The 12213-nt window shown below is 64.7% G+C and overlaps 1 protein-coding gene across 2 annotated transcripts in view; it reads right to left on the reverse strand.

Moving 5' to 3' along the window:
• The window catches only part of RPTOR (regulatory associated protein of MTOR complex 1), a 56985-nt gene that overhangs the window by 40577 nt on the left and 4195 nt on the right, over positions 1–12213 (reverse strand). For both annotated transcript variants that reach the window (XM_084861873.1, XM_084861872.1), the window contains exon 2: positions 69–171. In XM_084861873.1, the coding sequence (XP_084717999.1) occupies positions 69–171 (103 nt within the window). The remainder of the gene's footprint in view (positions 1–68; positions 172–12213) is intronic.

The following is a 12213-nucleotide window of genomic DNA, read 5'->3' on the forward strand; positions in this document are numbered from 1 at the left end:
GCGCCAGCCGCTCGGACCAGGCAGGAGGGCCGCCGGCCGCCCTCCCCTCCCCGCGGCCCCGGACTCACCGATCCAGCACTCCAGGCGCGCGCAGGGCGTGGTCTTCACCACGTCCGGGGGGTCCACCCCGACGTTCAGGCACAACACCAAGGCCACGCTGACCGTCTTCATCTGCAACGACAGGGAGCGACGTCTCAGTCCCGTGTCCATGTCCGAAGCCGGCGTCCAGCTCCGCCCGCCTCCGCCTCGCCCGCCCTTCCCGCACGCCGGGCACGCTCTGGGGCAGCGCCGGGAGGGCTGGGTTCGGAGGAGAGCGGGCAGACGGCAGGCGAGGCTTCCCGGACACGTTTCCAGAAAGAATACGTGATCAAAAGCATAGACATTTCAGGGCACGTGTAACCAACGTCCTGCCACCTTCCTCTCCACCCTCGCAGACTCACTCAGCAGCTACAGCCGCTCCGCGCCTGCCAGAGGAGGGCCCGGGCCCTCAGTGGTTTCCTGTGCGTGCTCAGTGGCTCCAGGGGCCGCTGTGGTTCCCACGCCCTCCCTCCATATTAAAGGCTCGCCCACGCGGGTCCTCACGGTTATTCATTCCTACACCCCTCCCTCCCGGGACTGCCCCGCCCCCCCAGCCGGGCCGGCAGCCACTGCTCAGGGCCTCCATGTGGCCCTCACTCCAGACAAAGCACAGTCCCTCCACCTCCACAGCTGCAGCTAATAAACTTTAAAAAATTCTAGTAAAATAGCCAAAACCGGTTTGGCTCAGTGGATAGAGCGTCGGTCTGCGGACTGAAAGGTCCCAGGTTTGATTCCGGTCAAGAGCATGTACCTTGGTTGCGGGCACATCCCCAGTGAGGGAGTGTGCAGGAGGCAGCTGTTCGATGTTTCTCTCTCCTCGATGTTTCTAGCTCTCTATACCTCTCCCTTCCTCTCTGTAAAAAAAAAATATATATATATATATATATATATATATATATATATATATATATATATTTAAAAAAATAAAAAAAATAAAAAAAAATAAAAATTTTAGTAAAATAAACGATTTCTGATTTGATTGTTAAAGTTCTTGTTTCCGAAGCTCTAAGTCCCTCAGACAGAAAACCAGTGGAAGCGCTAGAGTCACTCTTCCGACCTGAGCCGACTCCTCACCGCCGCCCAGCGCACTGAGCACACTTGTTTCTCTGTGGCTGCTCCGCCGGGGGCAGTGGGGGGCAGTGGGGACAGGCGGACACGCCACACCCCGCAGATGACGCCATGAGAGGGTGAGCTCACACACACCTTGCCAGACACCGTCCTACACCTTTTAAGGAAACAAATGTCAGAAATATGACGACACGTGAACTAGGAAAACACGTCTGTCCCACACACTTAGCTGCCGGTGCAACGCCACGATCGGCAACAGAGGTGGCCAGCAAGCAGCCTGGAGCAGCCACGCGTGTCCTGCGGCCGCTCCCTGCGAATGCTGGGGGCGCCCGCCGGTCCCTCGCGGGGAACTTTAATCCTTAGCTTCCCCTCAGGTGTCTTTTCCATACTTTATTTCCATTTCTATGGTAACCTCACTCCAAAACCTCTAGATTAATGCTTTTTAATAACACAGTTAAGCATTAAGAAAGTGTAAGGGCTATCCAGTTAATTGCCAGAAATGGCATAAGAATACATAAAATAACCATTTGGACTCGCACACATTTCCTTCCCAGCGCAGTGTGATTGGCGATGACAGTTATGTTCCCAGAAGCTAATTTTAAATCGGCAAGAGCATCGTTTCAGACGGCAGAACCGGAGTGGCGGCCGAAGTGGCGGCCTCTGTGAGTCGCCATCTCCCCGGACAATCCTCGCCCACGTGGCTCTCGGCGGCGAACCTCTTGGGGCCCCAGGACCGAGAGCCCGCGGGAAACTCACGGCGTCCCCGGTGCCGCCCACGGCCCAGCTGTGACCCCGGAAGCTGGGTGAGGAGCACGATGGCGTCTCTGCCTTTTCCTGTACGCCTCCGGTGCAATTCTCACACTCACACACTCACACTCATACACACACACACACACACCCCTCACACACACACACACACTCTCACACACACACTCTCACACATACACACACACACACACACACACACCCCTCACACACACACACACTCTAACACACACACACACTCATTCACATACACACACACACACTCACACTCATACACACACACACACACACACACACACACACCCCTCACACACACACACACACACACACACACACTCATTCACACCCATACACCCGACTGACCACTCAGCCCCGTCCCTGGGGAGGGAAAAGAGCCCAAGCTGCCGCAAAGAGGCGAGAACACAGAACGCCTGTCGGCCTCAGACACGTCCACCGACGCGTCGCCTCTAAGACCGGGGCCAGACAGCGCAGAGCGAACGTTATCCATTATCCGCGGAGCCCCGGGCGGAGCCGGCGGAGAGGGGGGCGGGGGGTTCTGCGGGCGGGAGGTGAGCGGGGGCAGCAGCCCTTACAGGAGCCACATTCTCAGGTGCCCGGCCTGGGGGCACCCGCAGAGCCGGTGGAGGAGGGTGAGGGTGACGGCTATTGCCCCGGGTGTGGAGCACACTCGAAGGCCCGGCTGACCACACGGACACGCGTGGGGCCGCCCCGGGAGCGGAACCGCACTGCCTCCTTGTCCCCGCCCTGGCCTCCCGTGTGTTTCCAAATTCCTGCCATAAACACGTGTGGTTTCTAGAGCACGGGGAAAGTCGTAACATGCTGACACACCGTCAGGAGGCTTTCTGCGTGTGCGGTGCGTGTACATAATTCTATCGCCTCTGAAGAGAGAAAGGCCTGCTCGGTCCGCGGAAGCTCGGGCCAGTATCCAAGGCAACGGCGAGCGACGGTGAGAGGGATGCAGGTGAGCGCAGCAGGCGCGCGAGGCAGACGGCGTCCCTGCGGATGGCGCCGCCCCCCCCCCCCCCCCCCCCCCCGTCCCCGTCCCCGTCCCCTCGGCCGAGAGCTCGTGTCCCGGCAAAGCAAGCGAAGCCGCCTGGACCCCTCCCGGGGGACAGACCGCCCCTGCGCGAGGCTGTCCACGTGGGAGGCCTCGAGGCTGCTCCGAGTTCTTTCATTTGTGCGGCCGCGGGCGGCTGCGTCCGGCTCCCGTGCAGGCAGACCCGGCATCGCCAGGCGGAGCCGCGCTCAGGAAGACCTCTCGTCCTCACGAGCAGCAGTGCCAGCCGTGCCCGCTGCGCCAGCACCGGCCCCAGGCAGACGGGACACAGAGCGCCCGGGGGAAGCGCATGCACGCATGGCGGTCCGAGGTCGCCCAGGGCGGCTTTTCCTCCCCTCCCTCGGCCTCTGGGTGGGGCCGAGGCCGCGCCAGGTGGACGGTGAGGTGGCGTCCACAGCAGAGCCTCCTGGGATGGAGGACATGGAGGGAGGGCAATGAGCAGGAAGCTGAGTGAAACCGGGCCTGGCGGGGAGTGGCCCCGGGAAGGGGCAGAGCAGCTGAGAAAGGAAGGGCCCTCTGCTCCACGCCCCGGGGACACTGGGCTCAGCCCACCCAGTCCGGCCCCGCCCCACGGGGACCGCAGTCACTGCTGTCTGTGGTCCCCAGCACCGGCCCCGCACACTCGTGACTTCCTGCACGTGGCCTCCCCGTGGGAGACGGAAGCCACGTGTCTTGGCGCTGCCCCAGCGGAGGGCCAGCACGGCCTGCGCTCCTCCGGGCGGGGCCGGGAGCCGGGTTCTGAGCCCCGCGGGCCCCGCTCCGCAGGCGAGCGGCAGAGGCAGAGGCGCTGGGCGGCACAGGGCTTCCGGTCCCCAGGCCCCGCTGCTCAGCACTCCGCACCCCCTGCCCCCATCTCTGTGACGGCAGGGTCTGCCTCGGGCCCTCTCCTTCCTCACCTGCCGGGGCGGCTCTGCCCGGACTGAGAATCCCAAAGGCTCTCCGTGGGAGGAAACCGCAGCCAGAGGCGCCCAGAGATGTGGCTGTGGGCGTGGCACCCACCCCAGCCCCCACCAGGGACTCGGGCGCCGGCTTCGAGGTGGGAGCCCACGGGGGCTCTGGCTCCAGCTCCCAGAGGGAGGGGGAGGAGCGAAGCTCACAGCGCACCCGCCGACCGGCACGGCCAAGCAGCACGGGCCTGAGCGCACTCCGTCTGAGGCGGCCGCCGTCCCGGGCTCCAGCCGGCGGCGGGTCTGGAGCGAGGCGGGCAGGCCCCGGAGGGCCAGGTGTGAGCCCGAGCAGAGCCAGGTGCACGCAGCAGCTGGGGACCAGCAGGCCTCTCCGCCCACGGGAGATCGCAGGCCCAGCAGCCGCCTCCTAACAAAACGGTGTCAGCTGCCCCCCTCCCCACGGCCCAATTATTCAGAGAATCCTAACGAGAGAAGCCGGCCGAGGCGGGGCGAGGCAAAGGTGGCACGCCTACAAACACAGATAACTAGAGCACATTTCCATTCATTGCAAAGCCACGCAGCACAGTCTCCTCTGAGCATTACAGCTGCCCAACCGCGTCTCTTTATCATCAAGCCCACGGCCCGGCATCTCACAGGACACGGAAGCACACAGCCCCCATCTGCCCCCAGCCCCCCACACAGCCCCCCATCTGCCCCCAGCCCCCCACAAAGCCCCCCATCTGCCCCCAGCCCCCCACACAGCCCATCTGCCCCCAGCCCCCCACATCCCACCACCCACCCTCCCACATCCCACCATCAGCCCCCAGCCCCCATACATCCCCCCATCCGCCCCCAGCCCCCCACTCATCCCACCATCCGCCCCCAGCCCCCATACATCTCCCCAAACGCCCCCAGCCCCCCTCAGCCCATCTGCCCCCAGCCCCCCACTCATCCTACCATCCGCCCACAGCCCCCCCACAGCCTCCCATCTGCCCCCAGGCCCCCACATCCCACCACCCACCCTTCCACATCCCACCATCCGCCCCCAGGCCCCCACAACCCCCACCATCCGCCCCCAGCCCCCCATACATCCCACCATCCGCCCCCAGTGCCCCACACAGCCTCCCACCCGCCCCCAGCCCCCCCACAGCCCACCATTGCCCCAGCCCCATCGGGGGGGGGCATTCAGGCTGGCAAGGGGTGTCACAGCCTGCCCACCCGCACACCTCTCCTCCCGACAGTCTGGCACTGGTGCTGACACTTTTTCCTCCAGCGCCCCGCCTGCCCGAGCGCCTCACATTCCGTCAGCACGTGGGGCCATGCTGGGACAGGTCCGCACGCATGATGGCAGCCAAGCACAGAACCCACATCCCGGAGGGAGCCACCGAAATCACTAATAAGCCCAGAAAAACTCACTATTTAAAAGGCAAGGGAGGGAAGCAAACTAATTTAGTGCTGTGGCAAAAAATAAAAAATAAAATTCCTTCCTGATACAGTGACTTTAAAGAAAAACCCAACCCGGGCCTCATAAACACATTTAGATTGGTTTTTCTTCTCCTTGAAAACAAAACCAATTTAAAAATGACAGCCTTCGGAAGCGTTTCAATCATGGTTCAGGCAGGAGCTGCGCGGGGAGCAGGTCCCCCTCAGCCTCCGCTCTGCCCCGCGGCCTCGGAGGCCGGGCCTCAGACAGCGCCGGGCCGCCCGGAGAGCCGGCCCCTGGGTGGCCGCCCGGGCTGGGCCTTGTCCCCGCTGGAGCCGGCACCGGGCCTGCGGATGCAAAGGCGCTGGTGAACGGGGAAGGAGGGATGTCTCCAGGCCAGGGAGGACCCTCCCCGCTCCAGCAGCGGGTCCTCGGCCCGGGCAGGGAGGACGGAGAGGACCTGGCACCGCTTCACCGGCCCTGGCCCCGAGTACGTGCCTGCCCTTCCGACCAGCTTCCCAGCAGCCAGCCGCTGTGCCCGCTGTTCCTGGAAGGTTCGGGCGAAGTGCACCTGCAGGTGAGACCGCAGCCCCCGCCGCCGGACAGACTGCGCACTCACTCCCCGCCTCCGCCCAGGCCGCGGGCCCAGCGGCTTCCGGGTCTGAGGGGCCCTCGGGAATACGTTCCCTCCAGGGAAGGAGACGCTCCCACAAATGCCCGGAAGAAAGGCTTGGCACTGGCCCTGCGGGCAGAGCTGGGAAGGCTCGGAGCACGCTCAGGCAGCACCACGGCCAGCTCCCAGGCGGCGGGACCCTCTCCGCAGGCTGTGCAGCAGCAGCCACTGCCCAGGGCACCTGCTGGGTGGCTGCGGCTCCTCCCTGACCCCCAGCAAGGCAGCCCCACGGGTACGGTCAGAGCACAGCACCGGGTCTTCCTGGGCCGTGTCCAGCGGGAGGCTGCCTTCTGGGTCTTTGCCGTGACCACTGGCGTGGCCTCCCAGCCCGTCCACGCGGGGACACACCAATGCCACACGTGGAGGAGCCTGCTTGCTGAGCTCGGGATGTGACAGGACCTCAGACCTGAGCAGTAGGGAGGGTGCAGGCCGCCCTGGACTCCCTGGGCCCGGGGTGAGAGGCTCCTGGCAGCTCCCTCCGGGAGGACACAGCACCAACAGCTCCGCCCTCGCTGCACTCAGAGGCCGGCCGTGCTGCGCCCCGCCCTACTGCACTGAGCGAGCGGCCGCAGCCCTGTCCCCCCCCAGTGACTCCCTCAGTCCGCTCAGTCCGCCCACCGCCAGTCACAGCACCGCCAGCTGACCCCGGGCTCCGGCACCCCGGCCCACCCTTCCACCCGCTCCCCCTCCTCCTCCGGCTCCCCCTCCTCCTCCAGCTCCCCCTCCACCTGCTTCCCCTCCTACTCCAGATCCCCCTCCTCCTCCAGCTCCCCTCCTCCTCCAGCTCCCCTCCTCCTCCAGCTCCCCTCCTCCTCCAGCTCCCCCTCCACCTGCTCCCCCTCCTCCTCCAGCTCCCCCTCCTCCTCCAGCTCCCCCTCCTCCTCCAGCTCCCCCTCCACCTGCTCCCCCTCCTCCTCCTCCAGCTCCCCTCCTCCTCCAGCTCCCCCTCCTCCTCCAGCTCCCCCCCCCTCCAGCTCCCCCTCCACCTGCTTCCCCTCCTACTCCAGATCCCCCTCCTCCTCCAGCTCCCCCGCCTCCTCCAGCTCCCCCGCCTCCTCCAGCTCCCCCGCCTCCTCCAGCTCCCCTCCTCCTCCAGCTCCCCCTCCTCCTCCAGCTCCCCTCCTCCTCCAGCTCCCCTTCCACCTGCTCCCCCCCCTCCTCCAGCTCCCCCTCCTCCTCCAGCTCCCCCTCCTCCTCCAGCTCCCCTCCTCCTCCAGCTCCCCCTCCTCCTCCAGCTCCCCTTCCACCTGCTCCCCCTCCTCCTCCAGCTCCCCCTCCACCTGCTCCCCCTCCTCCTCCAGCTCCCCCTCCTCCTCCAGCTCCCCCTCCTCCTCCAGCTCCTCCCCTCCTCCAGCTCCCCTTCCACCCGCTCCCCCTCCTCCTCCAGCTCCCCCTCCTCCTCCAGCTCCCCCCCTCCTCCAGCTCCCCCTCCTCCTCCAGCTCCCCCTCCTCCTCCAGCTCCCCCCCCTCCTCCAGCTCCCCCCCCTCCTCCAGCTCCCCCTCCTCCTCCAGCTCCCCTTCCACCTGCTCCCCCTCCTCCTCCAGCTCCCCTCCTCCTCCAGCTCCCCCTCCTCCTCCAGCTCCCCTTCCACCTGCTCCCACTCCTCCTCCAGCTCCCCCTCCTCCTCCAGCTCCCCCCCTCCTCCAGCTCCCCTTCCACCCGCTCCCCCTCCTCCTCCAGCTCCCCCTCCTCCTCCAGCTCCCCTTCCACCTGTTCCTCCTCCTCCTCCAGCTCCCCCTCCTCCTCCAGCTCCCCCCCCTCCTCCAGCTCCCCCCCCTCCAGCTCCCCTTCCACCTGCTCCCCCTCCTCCTCCAGCTCCCCCTCCTCCTCCAGCTCCCCCTCCACCTGCCCCTCCGTCGTCCTTAGGAAGCAGCTGCCACCTGCTCACAGCTGCCTGCCTTTCCGAGATGAGGCTCCATCTGGTCCCCGAGCCTGGGTTTCCCTCCACGGCACCAGCCCTCCCCGCACCGGACGCTGCAGACGCCCTGTCCGCCTCTTCTGGGCATCAGGGTTGACGTTCCTGCACCTGGAACCCCCTCTGCTCAGCTTCCTCAGGCCCAGGGTGCCCGCCCGCCGCAGCGGCCTGAGGTTCCTGCTTCTCGGCGCAGTGGTCGGAGCTGGTGTGGGTCCAGGGAACAAACTACGCTTCTCCTGCGGAAAGCCCTCACCGTCAGCCCAGCACAGCGCCCGGCAGCAGGGGGCAGGGACCCCGGACCCGCCGCCTCTCAGAGCTCGGGGCTCGGCCCTGGGCCAGGCCGCCCGGGCGAGTGCGGACTCTCCCTGCCGCCTGTGTCCACTCAGGAGCTGGCAGGGCCTCCGCGGCCAAGGGGAGCCGTGCGGGGCGGGCAAGCGGCGGTCAGACAGCCTCAGACACCTAACGGGCACTGCTTGCCCAAACTTGTGCCGCTTTCTCTTTCCAGTTCTTTCCCAAAAGGGGACTGCGGGGCAGAATCCTGGCCACACAAGCCACCTGGTTCCTGACCTGGGAGCACCGGGGGAAGGAGCACCGGGCAGGCCCGTGCCCTCAGCCCAGCCTCGCCTGTGACTGTCCCGCGGCTCCATCTCGGAGGAAAACGGGCCCGGGGGAAGCTGGCGCCGCAGACCAGCGGGGCCGGCAGGTGACGTATGGCTCCCCCGCGGAACCGCACATCAGACCGTGTCCTCGCGGGCCCTCCATCTGCCACGCTGCTCGCCTCGCCGCACGCCCGTGATGGATGCGGGCACGCCAGCTGGGCCGCCGAGCGGGTGCGCGTCAGGACAGTGTTAGTGCCGCGTCGGGCTCGGCAGACCGCGCATGTGCAGCCGCGGAGCACAGAGCGTTTTTCATCCCCACTGCAGTGCGGTGCGCTGGCCTCTGCGTGTGCTCAGCGGGCCCGGACCCTCCCCTCGGAAGCCGCCTCTGGGCCGGGTGCTGAGCACACGGACAGCGGACGCGGGTGCGTATGGAACGGGCGCCGGGAGCCTGTGATCTTATAACAGTACGCCCAATCACAGTAAACACAGGGGACAACAAAGCGCCTGTATAAATAAGTAAGTAAAAGCCTGTCCGGTGAGCCCATCTCCGGGCCGTTCACCATGCGGCTAGAAAGCGCCTCACTCTGGAGCTGCAAGCGAGCAGCCCAAGTGCGGCCCCTCGGCCCCGGCGCTGAGGCTCAGCGATGGCGATGGCCCGCACGCTGGCTCCACTCCGGTCAGGGGCACGGGCCTGGGTTCTACCCCCAGAGGAAGGCGTGCAGGAGGCAGCCAGTCAGTGATTCTCTCTCACATCAATGTTCCTCTCTCCCTTTCCTTCCTCCCTCTCTAAAAATAAACTCTTCTTTACACACACGCGCGCGCGCGCGTATTCTCTTTGCAAACCCCTGTCCTTAAGCTGCATGAGTGTTTACGGCACCCAAACCCGGTGTAACATGAGGACACGTGATGCCGACGGCTCCCCCGGGGTGTGGGCAGGGCCGGCCGGGCTGCAGCAGCTCCTGCGCAGACAGACAGACCCTGAGTCTGGAACAGGACGGACCCTCCACACCCAGCACGTCCTCCAGCGCAGGGTCCATCCCGCGCCAGCCGCCCCCACTTTCACTTCCAGGGGCTCCGCACAGCAAAGCCCGCCCCCACAGCGTGAGGAGGGGCGAGGCCCGAGCCGCAGGCGCAGGAAGCTGCTCCTGCCCAGTGAACGGTGCCGCACCTGCCTCACTCTCAGGGTCTGAGGGCAGCATCATTTTCCTCGTTTTATTTTAAATCCTCACCCGCAGATATGTTCCCACTGATTTTAGAGAGAGCTGGGGAGAGAGGGAAAAACAGAGAGAATAGATGTGAGAGAAAACCAGCGATTGGCAGCCTCCTGCAGGGCCCGGACCAGGGCCCAGGCTGGGGAGAAGCCTGCAACCAAGGAACATGCCCTTGGCCAGAATCGAACCCGGTGGGCAGCTGACGCCGTCCACTGAGCCACACTGGCCGGGGCTCGGGCAGCATCTTGCCGGTAATGTCCCAACACACCTGAGATCATTATTTTAATCCTTTCCTGACTCACCAGCTACCAGCCCTGATCTAATTACGAGCTGAGGACACAGCTCCGTTTCCTCAGGATGACACGTGCTTCTAAAAAGGATGAGGGCCAGGAGCCCCGCAGGCCGCGCACCGTTGGCGGGGGGTGGGGTGGGGTGGGGTGGGGGAGGAGCGAGGGCGGCGGAGGAACGGAGGCGAGGCCCAGAGCGCCACCACGCCGGCGGCCTGCGGCCCTGACGGGCTCTCCCCGGCCCCCTCCAGGGGGCCCCGGGCCGGGGGGCCCCGCGGGGCCCGCTCCTCTGGAAGGCTGTGGTTCGGAGCCGCCGTCGTGTCAATGTTTGTCCGCCGGGAGCTCTGACCTTCCAGCTCAGACAGCCCGGCCTCCAGCCTCCGCCAGCCCCCGGCGCTTCTCCAGTTCTCCGAGAGACCTACTCCCGTCTCTGATGAAAACCTCGGATGGTAATGAAGAGCCAGCCACTGAGGACCTCAGACACAGCCGCACCGCGAGTGACTGCAGGCGCGTGGAATCGCCTCCCTGTGGCTCTGGGGGAAGCCAGGGGCTCTGCCCCCCCCCCGCACCCCCCTTTCCACTTAGAGAGGAAGGCGGGACCCTCCTCCCCCTTCGGTGGGGACCGTGAGCTTCGGGCCGGGACCAGGGCCGCATCCCCACCGCTGCTCACGCCCGGCACAGCCGAGCCCCCGCCCTCCCTCTGCCGTCACCGCGCAGCCACCTCACCGCACGCACCGGGGCTGCGGGGACCGCGCTCGAGCTCGGTGCTGTCGCCCGGACCACACAGGCAGCACCGGCCCGGCCCTCACTCAGCCATGCTGCGAGCAGTTCCCGTTTCAAAAGTAAATCAAAACCTGGTTTCTAGCTAGGAAACGTTATCTTCACCTTCAATTCGTCTTCCGGGCCCTGGTTTCAGTAAATCAATGGCGGGTAAATACCACGTGCAGGAAGGAACATGCATTTGTTTAGAATCAAGACCTTCGGTTCTCACCTGAGCTTCCAAAGGAAAAACAGCTCCAACCTGGTGAGCACAGAACTGACAGGATAGCCCGGCCAGTGTGGCTCAGTGGCTGAGCATCGACCAGATGGATGTTTCTCTCTCATCAGTGGTGTTTCATCCTTCTCCCCCTCCCCCTTCCTCCCTGAAATAAATTTTAAAAATATGTATTTTTTGAAAGAATTGACATGATAGAGGTGCGTAAAGCGAAGGCCAGCCTGAGCGCCCCGCCCCAGTCTGCACCCCGCTGTGTGCCGCCGGCGAGGGGAGAAGGAACCCCCCCTGCGAGCTCCCAGGCGCCTGTCCCGCACCCGGGGCCTAGCAGGTGAGGGTGCCGCCAGGACGGGCCGGAGCAGAGCCTCGCCAGGAGGGCAGGCCTCGTGGTGCCCGCCTCGCCGCTGGTCCCGTGCCCCCGGGGGTGCCCACTGACGAAGGCTCTCACCACCGGGCGGGGACCCCCGGCAGCCAGCACCGCTCCCTGGGACTCACAAGGAGCCACGAGAACGAGTCAGGAATATTTAACAAAGACTGCAGACAAAAAGGTAAACACAAACACCCAGCACAAACTGTATCAGTCTCCCGCGGCAACCATGTAACCATCCGTGACTCAGAGGGCAGGAGGAACCTCCAGAATCCATCCAAGCAGCCCGCAGCGTTATTTCACTATTATTACCATTTTCTTCCATTTTCAAATCTTCTGTGGAATGGCTTTCTTACGAGTATAAATTTTTTAAAAGGCAAAAGTAATAAAACTGCAGGCCACCAGCCGAAGGAGATTTATGTCCAGGCACCGAGGCTGGGGGGGGGCGCACGACGGTGGGGCGGGGGGTCCAGGGCAGGGAGGACGGGCCGGAGGCGGCGGCGGCGGTCGGGGGCTGCTGTGCAGTCTGAAAGGTGTGCGGGGTGTCAGCAGCCCCATAACTCCCAACCCCATTACCTGGCGCCACACGGGAATATAAATCTGGGGGGTAAGTGGGAGCCTGAAATAAGGAAAGACGGCAGCACAAGGAAAGGAATACCATTCTTTAAAACGATGACTGTTTATATGCAGGTTAATGCGCTATAAATTCTGAACTATTTTACCGGCCGCATTTTAGTTCCCTAGCTCAGTCCGTATGGCCTTCCTGCATTTAATTTAGCAGAAGTGCGAGTCCTATGCTTGGCCGTTAGTGCCCACACGAGGTCTGCCTCTGCCGCTCTCACAGCTGGCGCCCTGCGCTGCCGCCGCCGC

This window comes from Pipistrellus hanaki (assembly GCF_964339955.1).
Source record: "Pipistrellus hanaki genome assembly, chromosome: 16".
Taxonomy (NCBI): domain Eukaryota; kingdom Metazoa; phylum Chordata; class Mammalia; order Chiroptera; family Vespertilionidae; genus Pipistrellus; species Pipistrellus hanaki.